The sequence below is a fragment of the Lemur catta genome, chromosome 2 (assembly GCF_020740605.2).
Source record: "Lemur catta isolate mLemCat1 chromosome 2, mLemCat1.pri, whole genome shotgun sequence".
Classification (NCBI taxonomy): Eukaryota; Metazoa; Chordata; class Mammalia; order Primates; family Lemuridae; genus Lemur; species Lemur catta.
In genome coordinates this window covers 101,716,149-101,732,653 of record NC_059129.1, presented here as the reverse complement: position 1 = coordinate 101,732,653, position 16,505 = coordinate 101,716,149, and the positions used below count along the sequence as shown (strand labels likewise).

The 16,505-nt window shown below is 34.4% G+C and overlaps 1 protein-coding gene across 3 annotated transcripts in view; it reads left to right on the top strand.

Moving 5' to 3' along the window:
• SESN1 (sestrin 1) overlaps positions 1–15,463 on the top strand; it is a 99,256-nt gene extending 83,793 nt beyond the window's left edge. For all 3 annotated transcript variants that reach the window (XM_045544136.1, XM_045544138.1, XM_045544137.1), the window contains exons 2-10: positions 1,718–1,783; positions 2,569–2,769; positions 3,363–3,545; positions 4,755–4,997; positions 8,454–8,601; positions 10,461–10,573; positions 11,928–12,118; positions 13,552–13,696; positions 14,297–15,463. In XM_045544136.1, coding sequence (XP_045400092.1) covers positions 1,718–1,783; positions 2,569–2,769; positions 3,363–3,545; positions 4,755–4,997; positions 8,454–8,601; positions 10,461–10,573; positions 11,928–12,118; positions 13,552–13,696; positions 14,297–14,383 — 1,377 coding nt within the window. In that variant the 3' untranslated portion in view covers positions 14,384–15,463. The remainder of the gene's footprint in view (positions 1–1,717; positions 1,784–2,568; positions 2,770–3,362; positions 3,546–4,754; positions 4,998–8,453; positions 8,602–10,460; positions 10,574–11,927; positions 12,119–13,551; positions 13,697–14,296) is intronic.
• The last annotated feature ends 1,042 nt before the right edge of the window (positions 15,464–16,505 follow it).

Sequence of the window (16,505 nt, the reverse complement as noted above, 5' to 3'; positions counted from 1 at the left end):
ACTAATTCTTTTCTCCCCTATGTTAAATGACTCCTTTTCATTTACTGAAGTCCCAAGTATAGTGTTTCTTAATTATAAAATTAGTAATAAACCCTATATTTTAGGAAACAGGTATTTTCCTAAAATGTATTTTGTTTAAATAAGATCATTTTCAAAGATTAAAGAAATGACAGGGGATAAATGTTGATTTTAGCCTTATAGATTTGTCCAATATATTTTGTTTAAAATGTACATAATTATATCAGAAATTTGGCAGTTAGAAAGGCCAATAGAGTCATCACTTTATATAAATGGCTGCATTCATGCCAAGATGATATATTGAATAAAAGGAATGTGTTTTCTTCTGGCATTTATTATAGGATATTAAAATTGAGACACATTCATGGCCAGACCAGTGAATTAAATGCTTCTTCTAATGAAGGTTATAATGTTAAAATGTTAAAACATTAACTATCTTCAGTGTTAAGTGTGGAATAACCAGGGAGAAATTCCTGACCTCCAATGTAAGATTACTTGATTTATATATTATTTTATAGATTCCATTGGCAAATAGAGCCTACTTTGAATCTGAAACTTGATTTCTCCAAATAAAGGATCTCTTCAATTTTTTCTTGGCTGCTTAATTTTTAAAAACCCATTCTACTCAAAAGGTTTTTATTTGCTTTGAACAGATTTCTTGAATTGTTGCCAGGTGTCCTCCTCTCTGTACCCCACCCCCCGCCTTTTTTTCTTTAGAAGGAAAGCATCTGGTTTGTATCATAAAGAAACTTTGGAAGCAGTAGGGAGAGAGTAGAAATAATATTTGTTTGTAATTATATGAGCAAGGGTTAATCTTTAATTATATAAAGTCTAATTTTTTTTCAAAATGAGACTGGATAGGACATAGGCCTCAAAATAACAAAAAAAGTTTAATTATATTATTTTGGTTTTGTTTCTATAAGCACATTGTATTGGGGGGAAAATAGGAAGCCCTAACAGTAAGTAGATTGTCGGTTCTTGTTAACTGTGGTACACACTGTCACTGAAGTACAGGATTCTAGATTCACAATGTCAAAAGGCAAAAAACCATTTATTTCTCATTTGAGCTTCTCTAAAATATAAGCAAGGTGGATGACATCTTGTAAATAAAAAATTTAAGGCAGACTTACAAAAAAAATGAGTTTCTCTAAAAATTGTTTTATTCAGCCACAGAGAAAACATACCCTGTAGTACTTTCTCTTTTGTGACTTTAGTTTTTATTTTTCATATTTCTATTCTGTGAGTTGTTATTATAGATGTAATAATAATTACACTTCTTCAAGACATCTAGGTGGAAGTACTGCTTTTTTATTTCCTGACAAGATACACAGGGATTGATATTTTGGTTGGTTTGAGTTTTAGATGTACGAACACATTGGTCTTATTTTGTATCACTGACAGTCCACAGGGTTGGCTGCTATGTGCTGAACTTTCTGTTCTAGACTTTCTGCCAAGTACTTTATGCAAAACTCTGGTTTTAGTGAAACAGGTTTTATTGTTTTTAGTCAGAGTTGTATTATAAGCTGCTGTTAGCTTTGCGATACAAACAGAAGTGTTGGTATGTATATATAGCTATGAAAACAAGCCACCAAAACAAGCCTGTCTCTGTTCAACTGGTTGTTTTTCCCTCCTATTCCTGTAGCCTCAGTTCATGTTGTTTACTCCTGAAGGCCTGAGATGGTGTAATTTTCTTTTCTAGGAACTTGGAATTAGAATTCCTCGACCACTAGGACACGGACCAAGCAGATTCATCCCAGAGAAGGAGGTATGTTGTTTGTGAAAGTACATAGTGAACTAACTGTACGCTTTTAAGGAAAAGCTTTCATGACCCACATCTTGGCATCTGAATGACTGTTGATCAACAACATGTTTTACGCAGAGTTGATCACAGTTAATCGTGCTTTGGCAGTGAATCCATGGGATTAAAAAGCTGTTATAGTCGTGCTGATTTCTAATATTTCATGATGTTTTTTTAACACCCATATTTAATAAAGTAAAGCCAAGACTTGTTTTTGACCAGTGAAACTCCATCTGCTTATATTTAGATGTTGTTTAGGCGTGCCCATAAACTGAGTTATTTAGTCTGCACCATCTCCACAGGCTGGTATCAATGCTAGATTGGATCTTTAATTCTATATATGTAAAAGCATCTATGCTTTGTTTTCATAAGGATTGTTTGCTATTAATTTTGGTTCTCCTTAAATTCAGTGAGTAGGTGTTTTTGTAAGGAAAGGTTTTAATGTCTGCTTGAAAGTTCTGTAAGTTTGATAATCTAAATCTGCTGCTTTATCTGGATTCTGGCAGAGTCTGCAAGCAGCCTATCTAGATGGCCTTTAATGTTCAGCCTTTGTTGTTTATCCCCTACTATATAATATGTGACTGTTTATTCTTCTGTCTTGCTACCAGTTGAGTTTAAATTTGTAACCCTTCTCTCTTAAGCCAAATTTAATCTGCTTCTAGATGATACTTACAATGCAGCACATGCATATTTTCTTTCCTTGACACCAATTTACAATTTATGTAACCATGGGTTTTCTCTCATGTATACAGATTCTCCAAGTGGGGAGTGAAGACGCACAGATGCATGCTTTATTTGCAGATTCTTTTGCTGCTTTGGGTCGTTTGGATAACATTACATTAGTGATGGTTTTCCACCCACAATATTTAGAAAGTTTCTTAAAAACTCAACACTATCTACTGCAAATGGATGGGCCATTACCCCTACATTATCGGCACTACATTGGAATAATGGTTCGTAAACATTCAGTGAAAAATTCTTTGTTTTCTATTAATCTCTTTAAGAGATAGTTAATGCTTTAAACAGAGGATTAAATATTTATATTCTGATTTGTAATAGGATTCCTATTAGGCAGTCTCTATTTTTCCTATTTTTAAATAAGTATGCTTTTAATTTATAAATACTGAGAAGCATTCTCCATTAAATAAGACAATAAAGTGGAACACAAGCTCTATTTCATTATTATTATAAATAGTTCACATTGATGTAAGTGGTCCTTCCTGTTCAATTTACAAATAATTTTTCATTATTTTATGGTTGGCACCTTAATTTAAGTTTCTTCTTAACCTGAGGTTCTAAAAGTTGGTATGTAGATAAATTCCTAAAGTTTTAAATCCTTTTATCAGATATTTTCTTAGAATATTTCTGAGGTTGTTTTCTGTAGTGTATTTGAATTTTTATTACTAAAATGTTTATGTGAAAACTTCATTTCTCTAGTTTATGGAAAATTTGAACAGATACTAATAAAATAATTACCTGTTTTGAACATTGTAAAGAAAAAGGATTTGTTAGTAGTTCAAGATTTCAATTTTTATTTTCTCTTAAGGCTGCAGCGAGACATCAGTGCTCCTACTTAGTAAACCTGCATGTAAATGATTTCCTTCATGTTGGTGGAGACCCCAAGTGGCTCAATGGTTTAGAGAATGCTCCTCAAAAACTACAGAATTTAGGAGAACTCAACAAAGTATTAGCACATAGACCTTGGCTTATTACCAAAGAACACATTGAGGTAAGTAGTAAAGTAATACATCTTTTTTTTAATTTTTTTAAGGTTTTTTTTTTTAATTTTTAAAACTTTATTTTTTATAGCAGTTTTAGGCTTACAGAAAAATGGTACAGAAAATACAGAGCGTTCTGTTTTCTACCTCTTTAACCTCTTCCACAGACACACATTTTCTCCTGTTAACATGTAGCATAAACCAATATTGACATATTATTATTAGCAAAAGTCCATAGTTCACATTAGGGTTCAATTAGGGTTCACTCTTTGTGTTGTATATTTTATGGATCTTTTTATAGAATGTTTTAGATACTGTTACATAGTTGAGGATATCATCAAGAAAATATAAGATTCCAATATGATTAACATAGTGTCTATTATATTGTCAAGTAAGGAAAAATTATACAAGATAATGAAGCAGAAAAGGACATGGAATTGAACTTGAAGAATTATAAAATTTATGTATAACTTTTGGCCGGGCACCGTGGCTCATGCCTGTAATCTCAGCACTTTGGGAAGCTGAGGCCAGAGGATTGCTTGAGGCCAGGAGTTCAAGACTAACCTGGGCAACATAGCAAGACCCCATCTCTACAAAAATAAAAAAATTAGCTGGGCGTGGTGGTGCATGCCTGTAGTCCTAGTTACTCTTGGGAGGATTGCTTGAACCCGGGAGTTCAAGGTCGTGCCATTGTACTCTAGCCTGGGTGACAGAGTGAAACTCTTGCCTCTTAAAGAAAAAAAAAATTATGTATAACTTTAAGTATAATTTGGGAAAATTTAGAGTCAAGTTGTTCAAGCCACTATCTTAAAAATTCCTTGAGGAGGCCTGATAACAAAATGCAGATGTTTCACACAGTAGCTTCTACTTTAAACACATTTACTACATTTGGTTTGAGACCTTGAACTAACAATACAGTAATTCATTCATAACACAGCATCTGAAATACAGCAACTGCTTTTAAGAAAAATACATTCTATTACATTTTTAAATCAGTATTTCAGAAAATCACAATACTAATGAATATATCATTAACATATTATGTTAGGCTCTATTTGTGAATACATATTTATGAAAATTAGCAAATTCTGGGTTCTACATATTACACATTTTACACTAGGCTTTGTATGGTGACTAATCCTGTTTTCAGATACTAAAGTGATCTATATACTTTTACCATACCCCAGTACAAAAATATGTTTTTGTTTTTTTCTCCTAAGGGACTTTTAAAAGCTGAAGAGCACAGCTGGTCCCTTGCGGAATTGGTACATGCAGTAGTTTTACTCACACATTATCATTCTCTTGCCTCGTTCACATTTGGCTGTGGAATCAGTCCAGAAATTCATTGTGATGGTGGCCACACGTTCAGACCTCCTTCTGTTAGTAACTACTGCATCTGTGACATTACAAATGGCAATCACAGTGTGGATGAGATGCAGGTCAACTCAGCAGGAAATATTTCTGTAAGTATCTATTATTTGTTATGGGATTGTCATGAAACTAATCACAATAATTGCTGTTATGTTATTTCTTCGTTGGCTTCTTAGAAAATCCACCCAGTTAAATCCATAGAGATATTAGGCCTTTATACCTATTCATTTATTAAGGATTTATTGACTGCCTCCAAATGCCCATCACTAGTCCAAGTGCTAAGGAATACACAAAATTATAAGACCCTCTAGGAGTTTACACTTGAACAATTGTAGGATCAGGAGCCTACAGCATGTTACCCTATCAGGGCCAGTGAATGTTGAATGGCTACTACAGTGAGGTGAGGGGAGGCTGAAAGTAGTGTGGCCTGGTGTTGGAGTCTTCCTAGTACTGATCACATCCTTTTATTCCTTTTTGCACAAAAGAAACAGGTTGACTTCTCAATTTTTCATCTTTTAGAAGACTTAATCAGCTTTGATCTGGAAGTTTCTCTCTTTAAAATTCTTTTTCATGTTTAACTTTGCACCAGTATAGGAAGTGATATCAAATGAATGTAAATTTGTTAAAATGCTTTCACCTCCATTCATTCTCTTTTCTGGCTTAATATTTTTTCAGTTTATTATTCCTTTGAAACAGATCAGAACAAGTTGAATTTTCTATAACTAAATTTTAATTTCTGGTTAAAATCCCCTCTGCATTCTTTTGCTGTATTGAAAGAACAAGGGTTTATTTTATGCTTCAAAAGAGAGATCACAGAATCAGCATCACAGCCATGTGAATACTTTGCATACATTTTCTGAGTTGTATTATTCCTCTGAAACAGATTTGGACAGGTTGAATTGCCTTTAACTTACATATTTAACTTTGAGCAAGTTATTGAACCGCTCTGAGTTTTAGTTCTTTCATGTCTAAATAAAGGTAAAACACAAAGTTATTGTGAAGTTTAAATGAAATGTCTCTAAAGAGGTAAAATGCCTACTATAGTGCTTAGCATTTATCAGGTGCTGAATAAGACGTAGCATTTATGTTGGTGAAGTTAGCAGATGAAAGAAAATCATTTTCCCAAGGTTATCCCAGCAGTGTGCTGACAATGCCAAAGACCACCAGTTTCACCCTCCTTTGAGCTACCTGGATTCATGCTATAGGCCTACATATGGCCACTGATTATGTATCAAAGCTTAGAGGTTGTAAGAGGACCAAGAGAGAGTATATCAGTTAGTTACTAGGATGCTGGGAGTTTCATTCTTGACCTCCCGTTCAATAATTTAGTACAAAGCTAAAGAAAAGGTGCTTTATCGTTTCTAGTTATCCTATTATTAAGAGATAATAGTGAAAGAATAGAATTTATTTATTTCTGTAGTAGAGAAGCTCCCCATTCCCAGGTAAATTGGATACGTTTAGAAGGTTTATAGTCCACACTGATAGCGCTTGACAGTGAGCTGGTATCATATATGTACCTGAAGAACAAGTTATATCTGACTCAGTTCTTCATATACAGATGATAAAAAGCAAACAAAAAAGAATCTTCTTATACAGAATTAACATTTAATATTAAATGAAATGCCTTAATTTTTTTAACCCCTAACAGCTTTAGCAGATTAGTCAATGAGCAAAAAAATAATAATAATAATAATAATACTTTGTTTTCTTTCCCTCTTATTTCAATATAATTTATCAAGGATTATCTTTCCTAAGAATACTTAAAATTTAGATTCTCAGAGGAAAATGTGTAAACAAATAAATTAATATAAGGAGTGATAATGTGAGTTGACAGAGACCTTGATTTTTTTTTTTTTAACACATTGACTGCCACACTAGAAAAAAAATTGTTTCCTTGGGACCATGGTGTTTTATTATGAAAATAGAATAAAAACTTTGAAAACAAAACAATTTTCTAATTTAATGAAAAATTTGTTAATTTTTATTGTTTTCTGTGCACGAGTTACATGCAACTTAAAAAATAGTTCTCGTGGCTCCCAAGGTGAAGAGACGTATGAGCTACATATGCTTCACGAGGCCCCGGGCTCAAAACTAGTATGAGTTAAATACAACTCATATGGCATTAATGTGTTAAACCTTGAGTCATTCTATTAAGCAACCCAATCCTTTTCATTCCTTTTTTTGTTTGACTACTGACCTTGTATCAGGAATAATTATGGAAATGTATACACCAGAAGAATCTTCAAAACCATCTGAGAAACACTTTCCATCATGAAATTATTAGAGAATGGGCTCAGTGTAGGATTTTTCAGTGTAACTGTTTGGATCATATGAAAATATAAAGCACATATGAAAATATAAAGCACAAGTAGTATAGATTGTTTCTTAATATAGAATTATCCCGACAGTCATTCTGGAACAAATATTTCTTGAATATGTACTATGGACCAGGTACCATGCTAGGTTCTAGATATATACTAGTAACTAAACAGATAGGTCCCCTACCCTTATGAAGGTTTAGTCTGGGAAGGAAGCAGGCATTAAATTAATATGATGCAAATAATAGTTATAAATTGTGATTGGTACTCTGAAGGAAAGAGCAGGGTGCTGTGTGAGAATAATTGGGGCTTGTAGGGTAGGGGATAGACGATTAGGAGAAGCATGTAAGCTAATACCTGAAGGATCAATGGGTGAAGCCAGGGAAAAAATGGAAGATAGGTCCTAAGAACATTCCTGGCAAAAGAAATGAAATTTATAAAGGGGGAAACATTTATTCTGTGTTTGAATGTTGAGATTTGAGATTTTAAGATTTCTTAATATACTTAATATATCCATTCTATAGGATATAAATTCCATCCAACTTTCTTAGTAAGGATGCAGCAGGGCATAGAAGTATAAATGGTTTGACTATTTCAAGACCACTTGGCCAGTCCTTGTTTGTCAGACCTGTCACTGTGATAGATGTGACACACTGCTGTAATCATCCCAGCAAGTGATGACTGCCAGACCCATTTGCAGAGGTCAGGTGGCCAACTCCAGCCATGTGGGGACATGTTTCATTTTTAATTGGTAAACTGTATAAATAAAGGCGATTACTAAAGATGATAGACATATGTTGACAGTATGCCCAGTATACACAGTTGATGCAAAACCACTTACTTATCCTTTCTGTATTTTATTTAACAGATTGCGCAAGCAGAAGTTACCTTTTAAATATTCAGCTCTGTTTTAAATTGACTAGTGTTAAATTTTAATTTTTAAAACAGCATAAATAGTAATGGGATTATTTCCAATTTTTATAAGGTGAAAAGATTAGAATGTGTTCTTAAAATCATTTTTCTCTTATATTTTGAAATCTGCATATCTGTGTACCTAATAGGCCAAAATATTAATAATCCAGTTTTGATTCATTCACATACATTAAAATTTTATGAATCTATTTTTCCTATATTCTGTTAAGATACAAATTCTTATGAGACAGACTTAATAAAAGAAAATTCATAAATATTCTTTGTCTGCCATTATGTAATATTGCATTTTCTCTTCAGGTAAGTGATTCCTTCTTTGAGGTTGAAGCCCTCATGGAAAAGATGAGACAGTTACAGGAATGTCGAGATGAAGAAGAGGCAAGTCAGGAAGAAATGGCTTCACGTTTTGAAATTGAAAAAAGAGAGAGTATGTTCGTCTTCTCTTCAGGTAACAGTAAATATTACATAGTCAATATAATTTTTATTGCAAACCTAACTAACTTCTTATTTAGAGAATTTAAATAAGTTTTAAAACCACAATCCAAATATGCCTTTCCCTTTAGAGAGACTATTACATAGGTATGGCTACTTACAAATAATTCTTAAAGCAGGCAACTAAAAAAAGGTTATAAGTGAAAATAGTTCTAGGCTAAGAGGGAAGACATTCGATTTATTCTGGTACTAAAATTACTGCTAATAAGCTTCGTGAACTTGAGTTAAATCACTTAATATATGAGTGCCCCCCTTTTTTTTCTTCCTCTTTAGTATGATGAAATTGAGTTCATAAAGCCTTGAGATTGCTTCCAGCTTTAAAATTCTATGATTTGTGAAAAGGAGGATTTACTAAGTTACCAACAACCTAAATCATTTATGCTTAACTTTTATCTATATTCATATTATAGGAGTTAATATATAAAACAGATGATTTAAAGGAGAAAAAGTTTATTATTGTCAAAATATATTTAGAGACACTTGCTAGAGTGGGAGAAACAGTGTAAGTATTAAAAGCACCAAGTTTCTTAACACATTAACTGTCATGTGAGTTTTATTTAACTCACACTAGCTTTGAGCCTGGGGCCTCGTGAAGCAAAACCCTGCAGTTGGTTCTTACTTGTTGATGTTCTTATTGGTACAATTAATATTGACAAATTCTAAAAACATGGTTTAAATGAATAGAAGTCAATAAATTTCATTTTTCATTACATTTTTCATTAAATTAAAAGGATCATTTTGTTTTCAAAGTTTTTATTCTGTTTTCATAATAAAACACCATGGCCCCAAGGGAAAAATTTTTTTTCTAGTGTGGCAATGTGTTAATAGCAAAGAAAAAATCAAATTTGTTTAAATGTAGGTTGGATGTCAGCTTGTTTTTCCCCCAGGAAAAATTTTTGTTTCTATCTATGCCTGAAGATGTGGAGTTGTCATAGAATACTGTATTTGCCTGAAACTATAATCTCATCAACTCTTAAACAAGATGATAATCCCAAGTCCTTAGGGGCAGTGCAGGAAGCTTTGTAAAAATGTCAACTCACAGGGCTTCTTTCTTTGATATTATATGTTGTATGTCATTAGGATTCATCAAAAATAGTCTAAATGCCAAATTTTACAGCATAGCTGATTTTAATAGCTGTTGTCACCTTAAAGATTATCCAAAAGTATGAATACATATTTTTAAGTAGAACCTGTTATCTATAAATTGGAATGGGAACACAGAGGGATAGAAGGTCTATAAAAGAATGAAAGGCATAAAGAATTCAACTGTTTTATTTTATAATGGATCTCCTTTTAATACATTCTCGTAAGTAGGCTACTTCTTTATGTAGTTTTGAGACTTTATTTTGGTTGACATTGGTTACTCAGTGTCAAAGAAAGGGTTACCCTATTTTACTTGTTATGGGTAAAATCCATTTTAACTAACATCCTCTTTTGAAAAGCTTGCTTTCTTTTTTTTTTTTGGAGACAGTCTCACTCTGTTGCCCAGGCTAGAGTGCCATGGCGTCAGCCTAGCTCACAGCAACCTCAAACTCCTGGGCTTAAGCAATCCTACTGCCTCAGCCTACTGAGTAGCTGGGACTACAGGCATGCACCACCATGCCCAGCTAATTTCTTCTATATATTTTTAGTTGTACAGTTAATTTCTTTCTATTTTTAGTAGAGACGTGGTCTTGCTCTTGCTCAGGCTGGTCTCGAACTCCTGACCTCGAGCTATCCTCCTGCCTCAGCCGTCAGAGTGCTAGGATTACAGGCATGAGCCACCACACTCGGCCTTTTGAAAAGCTTTCAGTGGCCTTTTTATTATTATTTCAGATGATGAAGAAGTTACACCAGCAAGAGATGTATCTCGTCACTTTGAGGATACTAGTTATGGCTATAAAGATTTCTCTAGACATGGGATGCATGTTCCAACATTTCGTGTCCAGGTAAGATTGCAATTTGTATGCATGCAATTAATTAGAAATATCTCGGTCTGACTCAAGAGTCACCTAGATACCTAGATTTGAGAACTATGCTAAATGCTATTTAATTCAGATGAGTTGATACTCCCAACTTTCCCATTTTTAGGGTCCAGTGTTAAAACAACAACTGTTTTGCCAGAATTATAAAAGTATTTAGGAACCAAAAAATGATTGTGTTTATTTGCTCAAAAAAACTAAGGTATAGTTTAAAGGGACAAAGTTTAGACACAAGGAAGAGTTATAGAATATTTGTACTTGATAGTTAAACTGTGTTGTGAAATAGATTAGAAATTGAAGAGATCATGTGAGCTGGAAATTTGGGGGAGGGAGATAAGGGTTTGGATGGTCACAAAGATGGGTATTGTAAGCAGAGGAGACTGTAGGCAATAATTGAGCTTTGGTTGAGGGACAGAGCGGGGGAAGGGAGAAACTGGCTAAGCTGCTGAAAGTTTCAAGCAAAGGATTCCTACTTCTGATTCAGGGTAAATTAGTTTAACACATTGACTGCCACACTAGAATAAAAACTTTGAAAATGATTCTTTCTAATTTAATGAAAAATTTGTTTTTTTTATTGTTTGTGTGTGAGTTACATGCAACTTGAAAAGTAGTTCTTTCGTCTCCTAAGGTGAAGAGATGTGAGTTACATATGCTTCACAAGGCCCCAAGCTCAAAACTAGTGTGAGTTAAATATAACTCACATGGCAGTTAATGTGTTAAAATTGATCAGGTGTGCTTTAAATGCCAAAACATTTTAAATGGGGTTTATAGGCTTTGACCAGAGTGATGACATAATATCAAAGAGGTGTTTTAGGAAAATAAATATGGGAACAACATAGAAGGTAGGGGCTTATTAAGTTTTGTTTGACGTGGAAAGAAAAGAGGCCAAGGAGATTTAATGTGGGAAAACTAAGTAGGAAAGCTAAAAGTCAGAAGGAATGAATGATGGATGTGTTGAATTAAAAATTCACAAAATCTGAAGACCATTTGAACGGCTGCAGCAGTGGAAAAGGAGAGAGGACTCCCTGAGATGGGTCACCTCTGGAACCTGAGAGTGAAAGGAGATAATGCTGAAAATCAGTGGTCTATGTGTGAGGGAAGGAGACTCCCTTTTAAACTTCCTGAGTTGCAAAACAACGTTTTACAGGTTGCAGTATGGAAATCGAAAACATAAGACTGAAGTCCAAGTGAAGGTGGAAGCAAGGGATGGCAGGCAGTGAATTCCAACTGCCAAAAATCTCACCATACTGCAGAGCTGTAGACATAGAACTGTACTTGGCCACATTTTAATTTTCACATTTGTTTTATTCCCTGTATTTAGGACTATTGCTGGGAAGACCATGGTTATTCTTTGGTAAATCGCCTTTATCCAGATGTGGGACAATTGATTGATGAAAAGTTTCATATTGCTTATAATCTTACTTATAATACAATGGCAATGCACAAAGATGTCGATACCTCAATGCTTAGACGGGCTATTTGGAACTATATTCACTGCATGTTTGGAATAAGGTTAGTCTTTTTTCCTATGTTTATAAAGAGATGTTTTCCTCTGGGATAAATTATTCGATGCTTGGAGTGCACATGCACACAGACACATGTATATTGACAACCATCCCCTCCCCAATAACTTATTTTTATGCTTCAAAGAACTGCTTTATTGCAACTTAGTTTTTTCCTCTCTCCTAGTAGGGCAGGAGGAAGAGTTAGGGACTTTGACAACAGTTCAATGACAGCTGCCTCCAGGGAAGGGAGCACAAGCAAGCTGGTCCTAAAATATAGATGAAAAGAGGCAAAGTTTGTCACCAAGTATCTTTGGTGTTTTTTCTCTTTGTATCATCTTTTATCTCCTGACACACTCATGTTTCTACCTACTAGGAACTCAGTGCCCTTACACTGCCCCCTGGCTGTTCTCAAGCTCCTTCTTGAAGAGTACCTAGTCCCATAATACTTAATCAAAATTCAAAACTCTCGTGTCCTTACAGTTAGATATTCAGCTGTGTTATTATGTTTATAGAAAATGCAGCCATTATATACCACCTTCTCACACGTGCACATGAATTTCATGTTGCAGTGCTTTCTGATTATTTTAGCTGTAAATCAGACTTTCTCTTGCTATTCATTTTATCAGTGACTCTGGTCAAAACCTACAAATCCTATTTAATGTACTCTAAGCTAATTTCGCACTATAATCAGTGGCCAGACTATTGACTTTAGCCTCCTGAATGGTTGTAGGGTCAGCTTTGCAAGAACTTTCTCCTTTTTCCACTGAAAATCCGATAGACTTCAGTGCCTGTGTGATCTGGAATCCATTACCCAGTGGAGCAGACACTGGTGCAGGCAACTGTCGGCTTAAAGCAGGACAGGCTCTCCTAAGTAAATACATGGCCTCACAGTGTCTAGACCCTCCTTTTCCCTCCACACACCCTACCTTTTTTCTTATCTGCCCCTGGAAACTCCTAGAAACATGAGTAAAATAATTCTATTTTTATTTATACAAGTGACAATTTATATATCATATAATAGTACCAGTAACAAATACAATTGATTAATTTCTTAATTTCAGCAATACTCAAATTCTGTTTTCAGAATTTTTTCCTCACAATATGGTTGCTTATTCATGGTTGTAAATATACACTATTACTTGGTGCCCAGTGCTACAATGTTAACACTGTCAAGTTTCAGGAATGATTTTTTGGGCACTAGAAAATTTTGTTATTCTCCCTAAGTACTCTGTTTCTTAACCCTTTATTCACTTCTCCCTAAGTACTCTGTTTCTTAACCCTTTATTCACTTATCTACCCCCAGCTGTAAAGCTGTATCATTTAGGGGGACAGCTGCCTACATAAAGAGGGAAAAAGAATACAGCATTTACTATTGATATATATACTTTTGTAAGAATAAAACAGATTACACTGAAAATATAATTCTATGTCTTTTAACAGATATGATGACTATGACTATGGTGAAATTAACCAGCTATTGGATCGTAGCTTTAAAGTTTATATCAAAACTGTTGTTTGCACTCCTGAAAAGGTTACCAAAAGAATGTATGATAGCTTCTGGAGGCAGTTCAAGCACTCTGAGAAGGTATGTGCCTATTGTGGCTTGTTGACTCTAACTTAGCAGGGATTCTTAGCCTCCTTCACCTAACCTAATGGCTCTGAAACCCTTTCCATCACCCCAGCAACCCAGAGAAGACATTCCAGGACAGCTGTCTCAGGTACCCCTTGGATGGGAACCTCATTATGGTGACAGAGTAGAAAAATAAAGACAGGGAGGACAGGTGCATTGGCCCATCTTCAGAAGTGCTGGCATGGCTGTCACCACATAGGAGAAAAAAGACTGTTTTGTAAAAGCCTTTTTTTTAATTGGGTATGGGTAGACATGTCTGTTCTCTTTGAAACATCTTTGTAGAAATTACTAAATAATGATTTGGCAGGGAAAGTTTAGCATTCTGATAAAGTGGTATCTGGATTTCTGAAATATAACAAACCTCTAAGAAGAGAGATAATCAAATATAAATGAAAGCTCAAAACATCTGAAAAGAAATTGATATTCTCTTCAACAAATCCAAGACTTTTACTCAGTGGTACATAGAAAATGTTATATATGTGGTTTAGATGCACTGAAAAACTGATTCTGAATGCCTATAACCCTCCCTCTTACAATGTTGTATTTTATATTCAGGTTCATGTTAATCTGCTTCTTATAGAAGCTAGGATGCAAGCAGAACTCCTTTATGCTCTGAGAGCCATTACCCGCTATATGACCTGATGCCTTTCCTCTGTTAAAGATGATTCTGGAATGATCAGCGGATATAGTCTACAAGGGGAAGGTACTAAGCCCCAGGACCAATGGTAGATAAAAGAATTCAGAAATCCATTGTGCCATGATTCATTTAGTTTCTGCTACGTTACTCTGGCACGAGCAGTGAATGCTTGGCAGCTTCAAGTGTAGAACTGTGAAAAAGGGCTGCCATTCACAGTATTTTGCTTTTCGACAGTACAAGATGCTGTGTAACTGTTTTAATACAGCAAATAGTAACTCTCCAAGTCCTGTTTGCTTTTATGTTAAATAAGATAACAAGAATTGGAGCATGCAAAGAATGGGACTTGGATAATGACTTAAGCTTTATACATAAAGAATTTTAGAAGATCTTGGTGCTGCTATTCCTGCTGGTGGAATGAATAGATCGCTGTTTCAGTTAAGCTATTAGTAATAAAAGTGAACATTGCTACTATCTGAGCCTACATAATTTGTGTGGTTTCAAATTAAACATGCATATGTGTTAAACTTTTTTTGCATCTAAAAAAATCACAGCTCAGCAAAGACCATTTTGATGGAAATATGTCATTTCTTTCATTATAGCTGTTTTTTTAAATTCAGAGTTATTGGATGATATTAAATTTCAGTGGCATTCTTAAAGATTTTCTTCAAAAAGCAATCTTAAATGAACGTATATAAATTATTTTTAAAAAACTGCTGTCTTTTGATACGCTGTTTCACAAGATTCTCTGACACTGGAGGGCAGCCGTCTTTCTGTTTCCAGCACCAAAGCTGTGGGAAATGTTGCTGGGGACTGCTGTGCGGTCCCAGTTGCATTCTGTCCCTGTGCTCCTGCCTGCCATGTGGTCCCAACTTTAAAGGTTGTGTGGCTCCTTAAATAATAAAGCTGGAAAATATTTTTAGTCAGGTTATCAAATTTGATTTACAAAAATGCTAACTTTGAAATGCAAACAAGTTTGAAAAAATGTATTACGTACTTTACTTTGTATTCTGGAAGCGTGAATTGCTTTTGAAGTCTGTCAGTATTATTGGTATTTTTCAATAAAGAATAATTTTTCTCCAATCTTATTTGCTGTCTCAATCCTCTTAAAAAGTCACAACTTCACAATTAGTAACAATTCTGAGTTTCTGTCACCTTTCATAAGCCAAGTAGATTCACACTTAAATAATGCTATTATTTAGATGAGCCTGCTAAATAGCAAAACCCTTGAAGACACTTTAAAGGATACAAAGAAGTATAGATCTTCTCTTCAGGATCTTCTCTGGAAATAGCTGGCACAGTCCCCTGTCTAGTCCCTTTTGAACTGAGATGCTTTAGAGTTCAAATAGAATTTTAAGAATTATTAGAAATAAGGATTCATTAAGTAGTAGTCCATTAAGGAGAGACTACAGAACAAAAAATGATACTTTATCAAACAACTAGAAATAGTTCTAAATTTAATTAAAGCTGTTGTAATAAACTCATTTCTCATCAAAACATTTATTCAGCACAGTCTGCTACCTACAAATTTATAGGGTGGGGTGGAAGTGGGAGTTGGAGAGAGACAATTTTGAATAGAAGTGGTACCTGCCCTCAAGGATATATGCCCTAGTGAGAAGACAAGACCATCACCTTAGCTAGAAAGAGACTTATCTTTAATATGTATTTAAAGGAATTTATAAGTTCTTTTCAGTAATATATACATGGTCCTACCATGTATATATTAAATTTGCATCATGCCTTTTTCCTCTTCTGTCTGCTGGGTTCTTACCACAGCAATATAGGTAAACACAACAAGTCAGTTTGCACTGGATATAGTTAAAAATTTTACTCATTCTGCTTCTGTTCTTTGTTCTTTATACACCCCCTCTTGAAAATCCAAAATTCCTAGTAGAGATTCTAATCAGCAGTACTGTAATCACAAAACAAGAAAATTGTCTTAGTCCATTAGAGCTATAATCACTTAGAAGTCAGAAGTTGAAATTTAAATTTTAATGAGTATAAAAGTATGTTCATACCTAAAGTAATAAAAGTACATGTGATACAAAGTTGATGTTTCAATGCCTCCCATTTTCCAGGTACTTCCTGTTACTCAGAGTGTTTTCTCAAAACTCAACACAGGATTTCTAA